Raw genomic sequence first — 16,336 nt, 5'->3', positions numbered from 1 at the left:
ATACATCCCACTCTGGGCTGAAGACTTTCCAAGAGGTGAGTGTCTGGGACAGGACCATGCCTGCCGAGGCTTTCTCCCCGTGACAGTGCTTGGCCCAACCCCACAGGGAAGCACGGGTGGTTCTCTTTTAGGATTTCTTCTCTCAGATGGAGGCCCTGAAGAAAGGAGAAGGACAGGAGATTCCAGCAGGAGGGCAACAAAAGATTGCTTTGTTTTGCCTTTTGAGAATTGCTTAATGACTGGACACCTCTCCCAATTTTATCTATAGCTGTGAACACTTTAAATACAATGATCACCATTTCCACATACATTTAAAGCAACCTAAGTATTACAGCTTTTTATGTAGTCTTTAAAAATTTTTTTTTGGTTTTTTCTGGGGGGGAAAGGGGGATTAGGTTGGTTTGTTTGTTTGCTTGTTTGTTTATTCATCTTTAAATGGAAGCACTGAGGATTGAACCCAGGACCTCATGCATGCTAAACACGCGCTCTTCTTCTGAGCTATCCCCTCCCCCTTTTTATATATTCTTTGCAATGCTATCACTATTGCCCGAAATATTTCCTTTGTAGCACGGGCTCAGGTACGCAGTTCATGCTGCACCCCTGCTCCTGTCAATTCTTGGTATAGCTTTTAACATAGATTTCCTTGCCCCTTTCTCTTTTGTCTATTTCTGTGCTCTTTTTCCTACCGTTGTTAGGCTTCTTTTTCTTTTTTCAAAGCTTTCTTTAGCCAGTGATTTTTTTATGCTAGAAAGTGTGCCTGTCAGCACAACCAAGAGAGTCAGTGTTGGATGTGAATATGATTAAATAACATTTTGACCTTCAGAAATGTGTCATCTGCCACCACTGCTCATCAAAAGGTTGATCTTTTAGGTGTATCTTTTAGCAAGGATTAAGACCTCTTTCTCTGGTGGCACTCAACAAGTTTGAGGAGGCCAAACTTGGCCATTCCTTTAACGTACCTATTATTACCTTCACCCTACCGGTGACCTTCCTTCCCACCAATATTATCCCTTCATGTTCTCACTTATAAGGACTGCTCATCAGGTTAAAGTCCGATTAGGTAGAATATTTGTTTTTTAGATTTGTTTAAGATTTATTGAGATGTTGGCTGAGGAGGAGGTTTAAATTAGTCTCCAAATGTGAAGTATCATAGATTTTATTTAACTACATTATTTAAGTGTCTGATATGATAATCAAAAGCAGACATTATGCAGGCATTTGTATTTATTTATTTAATGGAAGTATAATTGACCTATGTTAGTTATAATTGACTCTGTTAGTTCCAGGTTTGATATTTCTATACATTACATTACAAAGTTATCATCACTATGTATGCATTTTGACAAGATTCTAATAGCTATGTTTAAGTCAATTATGCTGGTTTAAATATATTTGAGAAAGCTGAGGGGGAGGGTATTGGGATTCTTTTGGAGAGACAGTTTATTCTTTTAATATACAACAGCTTTTGAGTATGCAATCCTAATTTTTAAAAAGACCTGAAAGTCAATACAGTGGTCAAATTTATCAATATAAATGAGATAGATAGCATACTAACACAATTTCCCCATGAAAAATAGAAGGAAATAATTACATATTTGTTTTAGCAAATAATTTTGAAATGTCCTCTTACCAAGTGGATGTATTATGTCTGGTTCCGGTGAAAATTACCAAAGCAACAGTGTGGTTGCAATATGCATTGTCATCAGGCTACTTCAGTATTCTGAGCATTGAGTTTACCCTGCGTCTAGACCCTAAGATGATGTTAAAATAGGGATCCGCAACTGTAAGGAGCAACTTGTCTCCCCTGCCCCCCTTCTCTTGGTATTTGACTTTATAAAAATACACAACTTGAGTACATATGACACTCTCTATATAAGACGTAAACAGCTGTGAGATTTAACTTTTTCAGTTATTTCAACAGAAAGCAAATATGAAAATTACCTCGTAAGGGCAAAGAGTTTCTTTAGAGACTGCCTTCACAGTCCAGGGAAAGAACATGCCGCAAGTCATCACTGTCCATGCCAGAAGCTAACCCAACCGACCAGCTTTCCAAGTCATGTCTGTCCCCGCAGGGTCTTTATAGCATGGCTTCAGGTCACACTGCTTGTTAGACACAGTTTGACTTGTCCAAACCACAAGTTTAAGCTTTTGTCTTCTCTAGAAGCGTTTAATGAGAAAAAAAAACCAATGTACAATCTGCTTAGGGGTCAGGATTTTTTTAAAAGAATGGAAAATCAACACAAGTATTTCTCAATGGTGTTGTCAAGATAAGTTTATGAAATATTTAAAGTTGCACCCCACCTTCAGGATTTCTTGTGTCTCCTTAGCACTTGACCACCACTTAGCATACCGTTTATTTTTACTTATTTATCTTTTTTTTATTGTCTGTCTCAGGTGTTTGTTTTGTTCATCGTTGTCTCCCAACCCCTTAGAATTGTGTCTGACACACAGTAGGTGTTTTATAAACGTTTATTGAATGAGTGTTGAGTAAATGAATAGAACTATTAAACTCTTCGTGATTGGGAAATATGAAGCAGTTTGCCAGAAAGTTAGAAACAACTGAAATGTATGTGAAATCAGGAAATGTATAAACATCTCAACAGGCCTTTCCCAACATACGAACTTTTAAACCTTGAGGACGAAGTAGTTGTAGTTGTTGCTGCTTTAAGTGGAAAGAATTTTCCTATCATCCTTGACCATGAACTAGAGAGGAGCATATAGTGTTAAAATGTGAAACACTGGTCTTGCCCAGTTAGATAGCACGGGGATGTGCCCAGCCACGAAGACAAGGAAGGAAGCCAAGTTTTAGAAAGTGTGCTTTCAGAGCTGGGCAGAGTTGGATAATTGGGGCAGGTGATATGTTCTGATTGCTGGTCCAGCATCTGGGAAGTTGCAGAAAGTGGGAAGTTCTTAAAAATGCTCTGAGGGGAGTGAGACCCCAAACCTTCAGTCTCAGCCTTAATAAAATATCCAGCTGCCTGCTGCACAGCTGGTCGGCAGCTTCACTGTGTCTTTATAATTCAAAAAAAATTTCAATTGAGCATTCTGGAATTTTCTGCTGGGGGATCCGGTTCTGTCTTTTATCAAGGTAGTTTTTGGTAAAAGATGGTTCACTTAGTAGGTGAGGTGTACACGTTGTGGCTCACTTTGCCAAGATGCCTGTTTCCATAGGTGAGGCAATCCTGAGCTGTCTCTGCTGCTGACTTCTATTAACACCTCACTTTGGTGCACCTACGATGAACTGTTCATTTGATAGGCTTGAAAATACAACCAGTGCCATTTCTTAAATGTGTATACAGTAGCCAAGGGATACAGTGTTTACTGAAATACAGTTTAATAGTACTATTACTGTATTTACTGTACAGTAAGGCAGCGGAACCTGAAACAAGTTAAACTTATCTCTGTATCCTGCTGTGACTCAGAGCAGGGCCAAATATCTTAGGAATCTTCTTGAGAAATCGAGAAAGGAGCTCTGGTGGATTGCTCAGTTTGTAGCAATGACAGGGTGAAATGCACATACTTCTTGTGTTTAAAGTAAGAATGACTGGTGGGGAGGGTATAGCTCAGTGGTAGAGTCCATGCCTAGCATGCGGGAGGTCCTGGGTTCAAGTACCACCATTAAATAAATAAATAAAAATGTAATTACTCTCCCCTCTACACACACAAAGAAAAAATAAGGTAGGAGTGACCAAATGTCAACACTTTACTATTACCTCCTGCTGTCCATGATTCTGTATGTTCAGGTGTCAGCAATCATATCACTATTTAGATATTACTCAGGATAATTGAAGAATTCTGGAAATTCATTTAAAAAAAAAATGGCACCCAAAAGCTGATTCCCTTTGCTGCCCTGCTGTGAGCTGAGAGTTTAATAGTGTGAGAGTCCCCAGTTGGTAGTAAAACTCACTTCCTTATTATGCTGCTTGGATCCAAGAGACTGGGCCCCGTGTTTTGTTTGCTGATGTGAATTATTTTTTCAAGTCATCTGGGGACGGGGAATTGGGTGACAACTTGAAGCAAAGGTAGCTCCTTAAGTGGGAAGTATTATAAATGTATGTTTTTTCAGATACAGCTTTTCGATAATGGGAGATGGAGGCTGGCTTTGGAAACCTTTATCCTTTTCCTTTCATTTCTCTTTTTGGTTCTTATAAATCTTCTGCCTGACCTTACTTTTTTTTTCTCCTACTCCTTTAGTACCAGTTTCTAAACAAGTTCCATATTCACTGTAATTAAGTTAGTCACAAAACATTACCTGGAAGAAGCTTTAGGAGTTAAAGTGATTGCACTCCTGGAGAAACTGAGAAGCTGCAGCCCTTGTGGTGTGACTGACACAGAGCTGCAGTCCAGGGTTTCTGACTCCTGAGCCAGTGACCCTTCCTGTTTGTCCCTTTTGCACATTGGAAAGCAAGCATGCCCCTTTCTCTGTTTTTGCTTGTTTGTTTTTGTTTTTGTGCTTTTGTGCTTGACCAATTCCCTATCCCTGCTTCTAGCATCCCATGGCAGGGATTAAAAATGTGGACGTTGCTGTCTCTGAATACCAGACAAGCTCAGTGTAATTTTCTTTACTGTGAGTTTTTCCGAGAGCGTGCACGCACGCGCGCAGGGCTCTCTAGCAAGGAGAAAATGCTTCCTTAGCCTAACGTTATTTACAATCTAATGTGCTGCCTTAAAGGGGTGTGGGGGTAGAGCTCAGTGGTAGAGCTCATGCTTAGCAGCCAAGATTGAGAACCACTGCTCTATAATGTGGGGGGATGGGGTGAGGAGAGAAGGGGGTGTTTGGGATCTTTCATTCCCCGGGTTTGGGTTTTAGCCAAAATTCCGTGCAGATAGCAAATAGCTCACTCAATATCTTGTCAAATGAACATCCATAAAATTAAGGTTGTGGTTTAATCTGTTTTGTTTTGTAGCTGAATGCTACATTTACCTTTAAGTGAAAAGTAAAATTCTACTTGAACGGTAGAATTTATAGTAAAGTGAGAAGAAGATGAGTATGTCTTATTTCCCATCTTAAAAGCTGCATTTTATTGTCACATAAGTAAATGAGTTTTATCCCGGCCAGAGAACCTGGCTGAAGCCGCATCACTGGGTTGGGCTCATGGACCTCTGAATCACCAGGAGACACCTAATAACAAAATCTTATTCTAGCAGGTTCCTTCTGTGATCCTGGTCTGACCGCTTGTCTTAAGAGTTCAGATGTTTCATTAGGAATTCCTGGGCTTCTTAAAGGCACCAGTTCACTGGCTCTCATCTCCTTGGTTTTCTTACAGCTCAAGAGATGGCTGCCCAGTGTGTTACAAAGGTGGAGCTGAATATTTCCTGTGACAATCTTTTGGATGCAGACATAGGATCAAAGTCCGACCCTCTATGCGTGCTGTTTTTGAATACAAGTGGTCAACAGTGGTATGAGGTAATATTAAATACTTGAAGGTGAAAAGCAATCTGAATTGCTCTGTTGACAAGATGAAGAGTTTATTAAAGATATTAAAAATAATAAAACCATCTCATCTGTTAATGCAGTTCTGGGGGCAAGTTTGTCCTCAATTTGTGGAGTTTTTCATATACATGTAGACACTTCCTTTAGCTTTCTTGCCTGTATTTAGTTACATGTGTTACATAAAGTTGTTGAAATCTAAGTGCACTTTTGATCCGAAAAAACTTTTGTTTTGGGGCGGTGGGTATAGGTTGACCGCACAGAAAGGATTAAGAATTGCTTGAATCCCAAATTTTCCAAGACGTTTATTATTGATTACTACTTTGAAGTGGTTCAGAAGTTGAAATTTGGAATTTATGACATCGACAACAAAACCATCGAGCTGAGCGATGATGACTTCTTAGGAGAATGTGAATGCACCCTTGGACAGGTGAGTTTAACTGGCAGCTGTCCTATGTTTTGTCTAAATTTGAACCAAAGAATTGGGTGTCTTTAGTAAGTGCTCATTGGTTTAATTTTTTAAGTTGAAAAGCATGGAATCACTTTAAATCACATGTTAGTATGGTTGCCTTGAACCGTGTAGAATTTATCTTACTTTTTATAAGGGTAGGGAACGTGTTTTTGGCAAAGTCTATTAATTCTTTCCCGTTAAGGGTATTTCATTCATCATTTCAGTAAATAATACCATTGCTCTAGGCTTTGTCTGCTGTTTACAGGTTTCAGTACAGTGTTGTTCTTATGTTGAAGTCATAATTGCTGTCAAAGTCACAGCGACTTTTCTGACGTTCTAACTAGCATGACTGGTGCCTCTTGACCCGCTAAGTGCCAACAGCATTCCTTTACCTAGCTTGCTCCCCCGCTAGCCCTCGGCGTGGACCTGACTGGCCCGAGCAAGCCTTCCCTGATGCCCTGGAGTAGTTTGGATCTCATCCTTGTGCTCGCTTGATCCCTCCTTCGCTTCTGCCTCGACACTCACCGTATCTTGCTGTAGTTGCTAAATTATCTGCCTTTCCAGTATATGACAGGTTGGGTCAGAGCAGGGCTGTGTCTGTGGGCCCAACATTGTGCTCCTAGCTCAGAGTTTGACTTCTAAGGAGAAATCAGGACCATTTGTAATAGAATGGGGAAGGTTTCAGGAGGCTTTTTTTTTCCCATGGGTAACATTTTTTCCCCCCAGATTTGCCTTTTATGAGTTTGTTTTTCAGTGTTGAAGTTCTTGGAGCTCATGGTATTTCCGATGTCTCAAGGACAACATAGAGCTGATCAGTTTTCTCAAACTTTGGTAAATAGTATCAGAGAGAAAATTTAAAAAGTATTTATTTTTTGGGAAAAAAATTACAATGTATCTAAAATTATAAAGAATTTGAGAAATACATCTGCTTTAGAGTACCTAGGTCTACTACATTATTTTAATCAAAGTGATATTTTGTGGGGGTTATAAAAGTTATGTGTCAGTTGACGAATTGAACCCTATTTACTGAGTATTCTCAGGTCCACCTTTAAGCTACAGGAGTTTCAGCTCTGTGATTTGTGTGTGATGAGAACCTGATCCTCTTTTTTCATTACAAGGAAGAAGTTAAACTTTGAAGTAGTTGACAAAACAACCAGGGATGGGGAGACTATATCTGCCAGGACTGGCTCCTTGGAAATCTTCTCCAGTGGGTTTTAAACATGTAGATGCGTTTTATAATCTCTAAATCTTTTTTTTTCCCTTAAACTTTGTTTTTCCTTAATTTTTTAATGGAGGTACTGGGGATTGAGCCCGGGACCTCGTGCATGCTAAGCGTGCACTCTACCACTGAGCTATTCCCACCCCCCTATAATTTGTAAATCTTTAAGGAGTGAATTTAATGTTTCCATTTCTAATGACTGTCAAGTGAACTTTATACTCAACTCTTTTTTGAAACCATTCAATTTAAATGTTCACCTGTTGAAGTGAAATCGCTCTTTGTCTCACTTTTGAATTTTAACAGATTGTTTCCAGTAAGAAGCTAACTCGACCACTGGTGCTTAAAAATGGCAGACCTGCAGGGAGAGGAAGCATCACGGTGAGGATAAGATACTTGTCATTTGCCTCCAACGGTTTAGTGTAATAGGACATGCAGACACTGTACCTGTGAGAAGATACTCAGCAGTCTTGCTCTATCACTTGATCCTGAATGTTGCCCTCCATCCACCCTTGCCCTATAGTGATCACCAACGGGAACTGTGTTGTGCCGAAAAGAAAGAAAAATGCAGTATGAGAATCCCTTCTTTGAGGTTTTTTAATTTGCCCATGGAGTCAGGAGCACTTTGGCGATGCTCGCCTGCCCCAACTCTTTCCCCCATGGAAGCATCACTTCGCAAGATAGAAAGAAACTGCGTAATAGTCTGAATGGATCAGTTTGGACCTCTACAAGTCAAACGCGGTCCCCTCAGCACGACAGAAATTTTCCGTAATGGATTTTATTCCAGAATGATCTTGTATTATGACCTGGCCATTGAACCTCTCAACTCATAACAATTTTTTTTTTGGGTGCTTGCACTTTGCTGGCCATCCTCCCACCTAGGTTTTCCATTATTGAGTACTGGCCCTGGGCAAATGAATATATATGCATTGGCCTATTTTAGGTTTCAGTTATATAATGCCGTGCTTTTAAATATTGTTTCTTCTAGAGTTTCTGTCCAGGTAATCACTGCCTACAGTGATAGCTGTCTAACTGTAGGTCTGCCTGAGGATGGAAGGCTGGCGCCCTGAGCGAGCCATGTTTGAGGATGACTATGATCATCAAACACAGTTCTCTGAGCAGCTCTTTTGCTCTAGTTTAAATTCCTGAGGCATAAGAATATTCAGTCCGGTGAGACGTTGACATCTGTGTGTGGGCCCGAGAACATTCTCAGTCATTAGCTTTACTGCCTTTGGGCCATGGTTGGCTTAGAATTTGTTTTTAAGTGAAACAAGTCTTTCAGTTACCTTGGATGGAAATACTGATCTGATAGTTTGAATTTACAGTGTTCACTAGGTATGAGTTCCTCATGCTTCTCTATATTTGGAGAGTTCTCACTAGTGTTGTACAGTCTTAAGGGGCTTTGATTTTTATACTGGAATAGGGACGAGCCAGTTTGGGCAACAACATTTAAAAAGGAAGTTGCATAATGTAGATTTGGCATGTTCTCAGAAAATATCTATTTTCCATACATAAAAGAAATCATGATAACTCTTAATGGTACTATTTTGTTATTAAGCATTTTAGAATTTGTTTATATTAGTATAGACTTTATATACTATTAGAGAACAGAATAACTCAGTACTTCCTGAATGTATCAGAATCTCAAAATATATATACGTATTTTTTCACTTACCCTGTCTACTCATAGATTTCAGCTGAAGAAATAAAGGATAACAGAGTAGTCTTGTTTGAAATGGAAGCAAGAAAACTGGATAATAAGGTGGGTAGGTGATGCAGATTGCAACAAGGGTATCGTGTTTTGCCTCACAGTGATTCCTTTTTGAGAAAATAATAATGCAGTTGATATTATGACATGACCTCTGTCATCTAAGCATCACTAGGGAGTGTGTTTACTTCCAGATTCTACTTTGAGTGTGTGAGGGTGTATGTGTGTTTAAGCAGAATCCATTTCTCTTTATCTCCTTCCTCTAGATGTAATCAAAGGGTTTGTATAGCTTAAAAGAGGAGTTAATACAAGCATTAATGTTATTATAAGAGACATTTGAGAGTGTAGTCGTATTACCTTAAGGAAAAAAGCAAAAATTCCATGCTTTATTAATTACAGATTTTCCCTTTTGCGTCCAAAAGTTAATCTTTTTTGAAGGGTGAGTACAATGCATAATACACCACAAATTTTTGTATAGCATGGATTAATAATTCTTTGAGTGATTTTTGTATATATTTCTATAATCCAATCAATATTCTTTATCATTTACATTTACCTTACAATTCAGTTTGCAAATATCTTAGACTAGTAGCAAGTTTCTTTTTTTTATTTTTTGAAAAATTGAAACATATACAAAAATAGAATAGTATTTTAAAAAATTCCATGTCCCCATCACCTGTCTTCAACAATTTTAACTCATGACCAATTTTGTCTCATCTCTACTCTTATCTGCTTTCTCTCCTCCGAGACATCTTATTATTTCACCCATAAATATTTTGGTGTATCCCTAAAGACTCTTTAAAAATTATAATTGGTTCATATGTTGTTAATTTTTTTCAGTCTATAAATTCCCCCCTTCCTTTTATTTCTTTCCTCCCTTCCTCTCTTGTTCCCTCTCTCTCTCTCCCTCCTTCCTATCTGTCCATCCATGGAATTTATTCAGTAAAGAAACTGACTCCTTTGTCCTGTAGAAGGCTCTGCACTCTTTATAAACTGATGAAATCCTGTGGTATCATTTCACATGCTCCTCTCTCCACCTTCATTTCATGAGTTCTGTAAGCTGGAATTGAATCTAGACATACGATCTGATGGTATTTTGAACTTTTGGTGTGACAGTTCCATAGGTGGTGGCATTCATTCCAACAGGAGGCTCACATTGTCAAGTTCTGTGTTTTTGGAGTATTAATGAGCCCGATGATAACTACCTAGACACATTATTTTGTTAAGGGGTCTGTAAAAAAGTGATATTCTCATGCTGCCATTGCTTCTTCGTTTATTAGTGAGAATCCTTCTGTAGAGAGAAGTATTCTTCTCCACATTAGGTATTTATTTATTCTGAGCTACAGTTGATCCAGAAAAGGCAAGTTAAAATGTTTGGTTTTTTTTCTTATATTTACCATTTTTCAGAATTCGAATCCCTCTAAATGTGACCAATGTGGGTTTTTTGTGTTTTTCATTTTTTAGTATTGTTATGAACTCTGTCGGTTAATTGATGCTCAGAGTATCCCAGCTCTGGCCTGTGGGAGGGAACCTCTGCATGCCAGTTCCTGAGACCATTTGGCCCGACCCCAGAGGTCTCTGAATAGCTTCCTTGCTCTGCGGCGTGACCACGTGGTTTGTGAGGAACATGACGGGATTTGTGTTTACTGCTGTTTTGTACTGTATGTGTCCGTGTTGTGGAATTAGGCTTCAGGTACTGCTAAAATGTAGCATGTATTAAGTCTGATTTCACATGGTTTAGAGGAAGATAATTACTTTTTTTTTTTAACGTAGGATCTATTTGGAAAATCAGATCCATACTTGGAATTCCACAAGCAGACATCTGATGGAAACTGGCTAATGGTTCATCGAACGGAGGTGAGTATCTGAATTTGAAAAGTAGGGTTGAAGTTTCCTTTGGGACTGCAGTTTTCTGAATTTTAAAAAATTATGTGTTTATGAAAATATCAGTCTGAGTTCAGACATATATAATTGCTAGAAACACAAGGTCAACATAGTCAGTTTTTTAAATTTTAATGAGGAGATGCTACTATGCTTAATTTTTAAAACCCTGTAGGGGAGGAGGGTATAGCTCAGTGGTAGAGTGTGTGCCTAGCATGCACAAGGTCCTGGGTTCAATCCCCAGCACCACCATTAAAAATGAATAAATAAGTAAATACCTAATTACCTCCCCTCTCCGCCTCTAAAAAACCCCTATGAAGAACAGTAAACTGTATACCAGTGTATCTTTCTCCTAGATTCACCATGTAGTCTTACCTGCACACATGATCTCTCTCACACACATATACATTCACAACTGAGGAATGTGCATATTTGTGTATATATGTTTATTATGTACACATTTAAAAAAGTTTTAAATCACAATTTTAGGCTATTTTTTCCATTGAAATCCAGCATAGCAAGATTCTTTCTCATCCTTTCTTATCACGTATTTGAATCTTCTGTGTCCTATAATGAAAACTCTGGTTTCCAACAAAATCAGTAATCTTCTATCATTTCTAAGTGCGCTTTGTAATGGGTGCACGTATTTCTCAGTTGTTTCCTTTCCTCAGAATGTATCACAACTAGACAGTCTATTGCATTTTTTGCGTAACAGGTGGATAATATTGTCCTAGCTAGTTTTTCATGGACACAGTTGGGTGAATGAAGAGATGAAGGACTGATGGTGAGAGAGTGGCAGGAATCTAGGAAAGGCAAGAGCAAAGCGTTTGATGAATGGAATGCTTTTCTGACTGGTCTTTGAATCCTCATTTTCACAGGTTATTAAAAACAACTTGAATCCTGTTTGGAGGCCTTTTAAGATCTCTCTTAACTCCCTGTGCTATGGAGATATGGACAAAACGATTAAGGTAATTTGAAATTATACGTGTGTTCTATACACACATTCGCACTGCTTTTATAAATTAATTCATTAGGTAGTATTTTTTAAAAGTACATGATGTAAGGTTGAATTTTATTTACATCTAGGAACCCTGAAGTAGGAATGTTGCTGGTAAGTAGTCAGTCTGAAGGAGCAGACATTCTGAGTGATCTCTTGACCTAATGCTTCATCAAATGTTGTGATTTTTATTTTATTCTTTATTTTTTTAAATAATGTATTTAATTTAAGCCTTCCTTCCTTTTAATAAGATTCCTTTGCTCTGTGAATAGGAACCTTAAGTCCATGCTTTGCTTCTGGTGTGTCCCAAGCAAATGAAAAGAGATGCTACTTTAACTGAGAACCCAGAGCCGCCTCCTGCCCTTAGCCCGGAGCAGGATGTGGTGGTCACTGACTTTCACAGGAAGGTATAATTCATTAAAACATTTGGATGGCTTTAATTTTAGCGTGTCAAGAAAGCAGAATGGAGAATAGGGAGCAGCAACAGATAGTAAAGAATTTTTAACATCTATGTGTTTATTTGTTTATTTACTTATTTATATATTATTTTTAACGGAGATACTGGAGATTGAACCCAGGACCTTGTGCATGCTAAGCACATGCTCTACCACTTGAGCTATACCCTGCCCCCAAGAATTTTTTTGTTTTTGATATTTTCACTTACAGCCATTTATCAGAATAGATACATTATTTTTAAGACACTTTTATACTAGAGTCACGTCTTTACATAAGATTCCAGATACAAGCCGTTTCTTATGTTCAGGTGTCAGCAAAAAGAGGTGAGTTTTTTGTTTATTTTGGGTTTTCTTGTTGCTGTTTTTGTTTTTGGTTTTTGATAATTAGTATGGGGAAAGCAGGAAAGGTGATGTCATGGGACAAGCAACGGACTTACAGGTGGACCACAGTCCAAGGCTTGACTTAAGCAGCTAAGGGATCTTGGGCAGGGCATCTAACTTCTTCACTTATAAAGTAGACAAAAATAATATCTACCCAAAAGAAAAGGCAAGGATTAAGTTAACGCAGGTGAAACTTTTATAAACTCTTAAACACTATACAGATACTGTCATTATTGAAAACCACTTCATTTCTTAGATCTGTAGAATTTTGTCCTCAGTTTGCAGAGAATTTTTAAAAGCAGTATAAGGGTGATTTGTGTGATGTATCAAATAGCAGTGAACTCTAGGTACAAAATAAACAGTAGAAAAGTAGCTTTACAGGTTGCTTTTTATTGTTACACTAAATCTAGAACTTTTGCTCTTCACACTAAACACAGTAAGTTGAAACTTCATTAGATCTGAGAAGCAAGAAAGGCTGAGGGGAAAAAATGCCTAAACCAAAACTATTTGATTGTTTATAATAATATGTTAACAATGAAACAATGTTTTTAAACTTTGTTTTTTGCACACAGTGGCGTGCTTTCAGGGCTATTTTATTATAGTAAGTAAACTGATTTTCTGAGCTTTCTCTGATGAATGTCTACCATTCTTAAAAGTTTCTCCATTTGTTTTAACTATACACAACTTGGTTTCCCACGCCATCACTGTCTTTATTTCTTTAGTTCTGTATTTCTTTGCAATATCAGAAAGTCATACATCTGTGATTCTCTTGGTGTTTGGAAATTACTTAGAGGTGTAGTAAAGAGTTATAGAGGAAAGAGTCAGGATTTCTTTGCTGCAGTGGAAACGTGTCAGTGTTATCACTCTAGCATGTATTATTTTCATAAGATCATGCGAATAAGAAAAATAATCATGCATGCTTAACCTGGGAATGCCTTAGTGAATGTAGTATTGTGTGATGTGTGTAATCTTTTACATATATACATATGCACATATGTATATATGCATACATTTCAGTTTCACAAAAACTGTTTAAAGCAGCCAATGGTGCTAGTTTTTGAATTCTCGAAAACAGAAATTAAATGACAGATCATTACATCATTTACCTTAAACTGTATTTGGATATATGCCAGCATTATAAATGTTACGTTTCCTTTAGCATCTAACATTTGCCTATAATGGGGCAACAGTGAGTTTTTCTTATTTATTAATTACTGTTAATTGTTAATAATCACATTTTAAAAATATTTTTACATCCCCTGAAGTTTCGAGCAGTTTAAACATGAACAGTTTTAGCTCTTCTATTAAGTTTTGTTTAAATAAAATCTTGACCTCATTAAGGCTTCACCTTGTCTTAGATTTAAACTAGAGTTTCCTGAATGCAAATCTAAAATATAACATTCTGTTTTCTATAGTCACAAAAACTCTTAAAAATGAAATTATTACAATATTAAGATTGTTTTTGACTTTATCTTAATTTTGGTTCCTTTAGAAAAACTTCTTAAGGTCATTAATCTTCTTTTGGCTTCAAAAATTGAGTGTCAGAGATACAGGGCAAGAGTTAACCGATCGGAATTGGTCAGTGACTGAAGTGTTTGAAACCAATAAAAACTCTCTACTTGCTAAGAGTTCTCACCACCTTAATTTTTCTCATTTCAGTGAAAAGTTCAGGTATTCTTGTGAATATTTGCTCTTTAATTACATCTGTCAACCTGGTACAAAACTACATGGAGATCAAATACTCTCAACTTTCTTCTGTCTGCTTTAAGAAAGAGCAAGCATTTAATGAGAGTCTTAGCTAAAACTAGAGCTGACCCTGTCTTAAAATGGAAGGCGTAATTATGTCCCAGTATGATAGATTCTTCCTCAGAACACTGCAGAGCTGACTTCAGCATGTATAACTCCTAAGGGAAGCCTCGCCTCACCAGGTTGCAGCTAAGGAAACACGTTTTCCATAATCCTAAGTCATCTACACTTACACAGTTTTTAGCTGCCCAGGATACTGGCTTCCTTTCTTCCTGTAGACATACAGTGGCCTTTAGCCATTGTATAGTGATAACAAGGTAAAAAGTGGGTGAGAAAGAAGGTCTAATTCCCTTTTGACTTTATCAGCACTGGTAAAGGCGTGTATAGGAACTGGACGCTGCTTAATGTGGAATTTGAACAGTATTTGTGTTTCTCATCTGTCTGTGAGCTAGTCTAGAGCCCCATTCCAGGGATAGCTAGCGAGGGTTGAAAAGCGTTTCAGTATTGCTCCTCTGGGAAGTTAGTTAAGTCAGTTCCTACTTCTGCAAGGAGGACTGCATAGTAAACATTTTCACTTATTTTAATTAAAAGTGCACTTCTTGGTAAGTCCCATTTAATTGCAGCCAATCCTTTTAAAAAAATTATATTGATTTTTACAAATTTTTATTATACTTACTTCTAGGTAGAGTGTTATGATTATGACAATGATGGGTCACATGATCTCATTGGAACATTTCAAACCACCATGACAAAGCTGAAAGGAGCCTCCAGAAACTCACCTGTAAGTTGCATCTTTGTCATTTGCATATACCTTATGGTTGGGCCCTGTATTTATTAGTTCATTTTTTCCCCTTGGCAAAGCGAATCGTTTTTCATGCTTTTACTCTACATTATGTAATGCTCTGATATCCGTGGATTTTGTTCGTTTAGGAATTGGGTGATCCAAAATTCTTATTTGGGGCCAGTTTTTACATTTGTATATATAAAGATTTGGTTTCCTTTGGCTTTAAACAATGTTTATGGTTGGATTCAAAATTCTTCATATTAGAGATTTTGGCATTTTGTTGGCCACAATAGTTAAAATCTGTAACACTAGACAAATACCTGGGCTTGAATCGTGTACATTCATTCTCCTTTTGGACATTGCCCAAGTTGGCTTTTACAGTCTGCCTGTGGCTCTCCCCTCTGACTTATCTTCGCCCACGGGAAGGATAAATGCATAGTTATGCTACTTCAAATTATGTAATATTAAGCTGTGACCTAATTGTACTAATTTTAAGATCATTTATCTGCCTAAACTACATTCAGTTTATTGTTAGCATCCTCACGTCTTTCTAAGGGTGCTTCTGAAACTTCTCTGTCTCTAAGGCAAAGTGCCTAAAAACTATTCCAGAGACTTTTATAAACAAAACTTGCAAGTTGCTTTCTCTTATTTACCTTTTCTAGTTTGAATAAGTTGTTAATTCTCTGTATAGGCTACTTAGAATAATATGAATTATTTATTACCTCCTTAGAGACCTGAAGAATGCTCATGTATATAGCATTTGCTTTTGAAAATCCAAACATGAGGTTTAAGAGGTAAAGGATTATGGTCAGTGGGAAGGTCTTTTCTACCAAGTCATGTAAGTGAAGTGACCCAAAACAAGATACTGATAGTTGTAGATCAAAACTTAAATACTAAAGGAATAAATAAAACTTATTAGCTATTTGATTTAAATAACTGGGAGAAATGAGTTTTAAACAAACATAGTGGGACTAGAACTTTAAGTAGGTCACGTAGAGATCTCTAGTCCTGTTCCAGCAGCCTGGTCACAAAGCCCAGGGACTGGAAATGGAAATGCTTGTGTAAAGCAGGAAAGTCTTTTCAGATCACACCTAATGACTTAAGTGCAAAGATTCAGTTGGCTTTTAACAGTCTGAATTAAAACAACAGCAAAATTCAGCAACACTTAAAAGCCTCATCTCTCACGGGGGAGGGCTGGATCAAGTTAGCTGGACTTAGAGAGCTTGCCCCATAAAGTAATTTACAGTTAGGTGCTGGTTCACTGTCTCCTAAAAGCATGTCATTTA

At 37.7% G+C, this 16,336-nt stretch overlaps 1 protein-coding gene across 2 annotated transcripts in view; it reads left to right on the top strand.

The window, feature by feature from the left end:
• CPNE3 (copine 3) overlaps window positions 1-16,336 on the top strand; it is a 35,749-nt gene that overhangs the window by 1,695 nt on the left and 17,718 nt on the right. For both annotated transcript variants that reach the window (XM_015237682.3, XM_072951724.1), the window contains exons 2-8: window positions 5,268-5,407; window positions 5,682-5,861; window positions 7,405-7,479; window positions 8,789-8,860; window positions 10,580-10,663; window positions 11,566-11,655; window positions 14,949-15,047. In XM_015237682.3, coding sequence (XP_015093168.1) covers window positions 5,276-5,407; window positions 5,682-5,861; window positions 7,405-7,479; window positions 8,789-8,860; window positions 10,580-10,663; window positions 11,566-11,655; window positions 14,949-15,047 — 732 coding nt within the window. In that variant the 5' untranslated portion in view covers window positions 5,268-5,275. The remainder of the gene's footprint in view (window positions 1-5,267; window positions 5,408-5,681; window positions 5,862-7,404; window positions 7,480-8,788; window positions 8,861-10,579; window positions 10,664-11,565; window positions 11,656-14,948; window positions 15,048-16,336) is intronic.

Source organism: Vicugna pacos, chromosome 29 (genome assembly GCF_048564905.1).
Source record: "Vicugna pacos chromosome 29, VicPac4, whole genome shotgun sequence".
Taxonomy (NCBI): domain Eukaryota; kingdom Metazoa; phylum Chordata; class Mammalia; order Artiodactyla; family Camelidae; genus Vicugna; species Vicugna pacos.
Note: the sequence above shows the minus strand (reverse complement) of the source record. Positions and strands in the feature narration are given on the sequence as shown.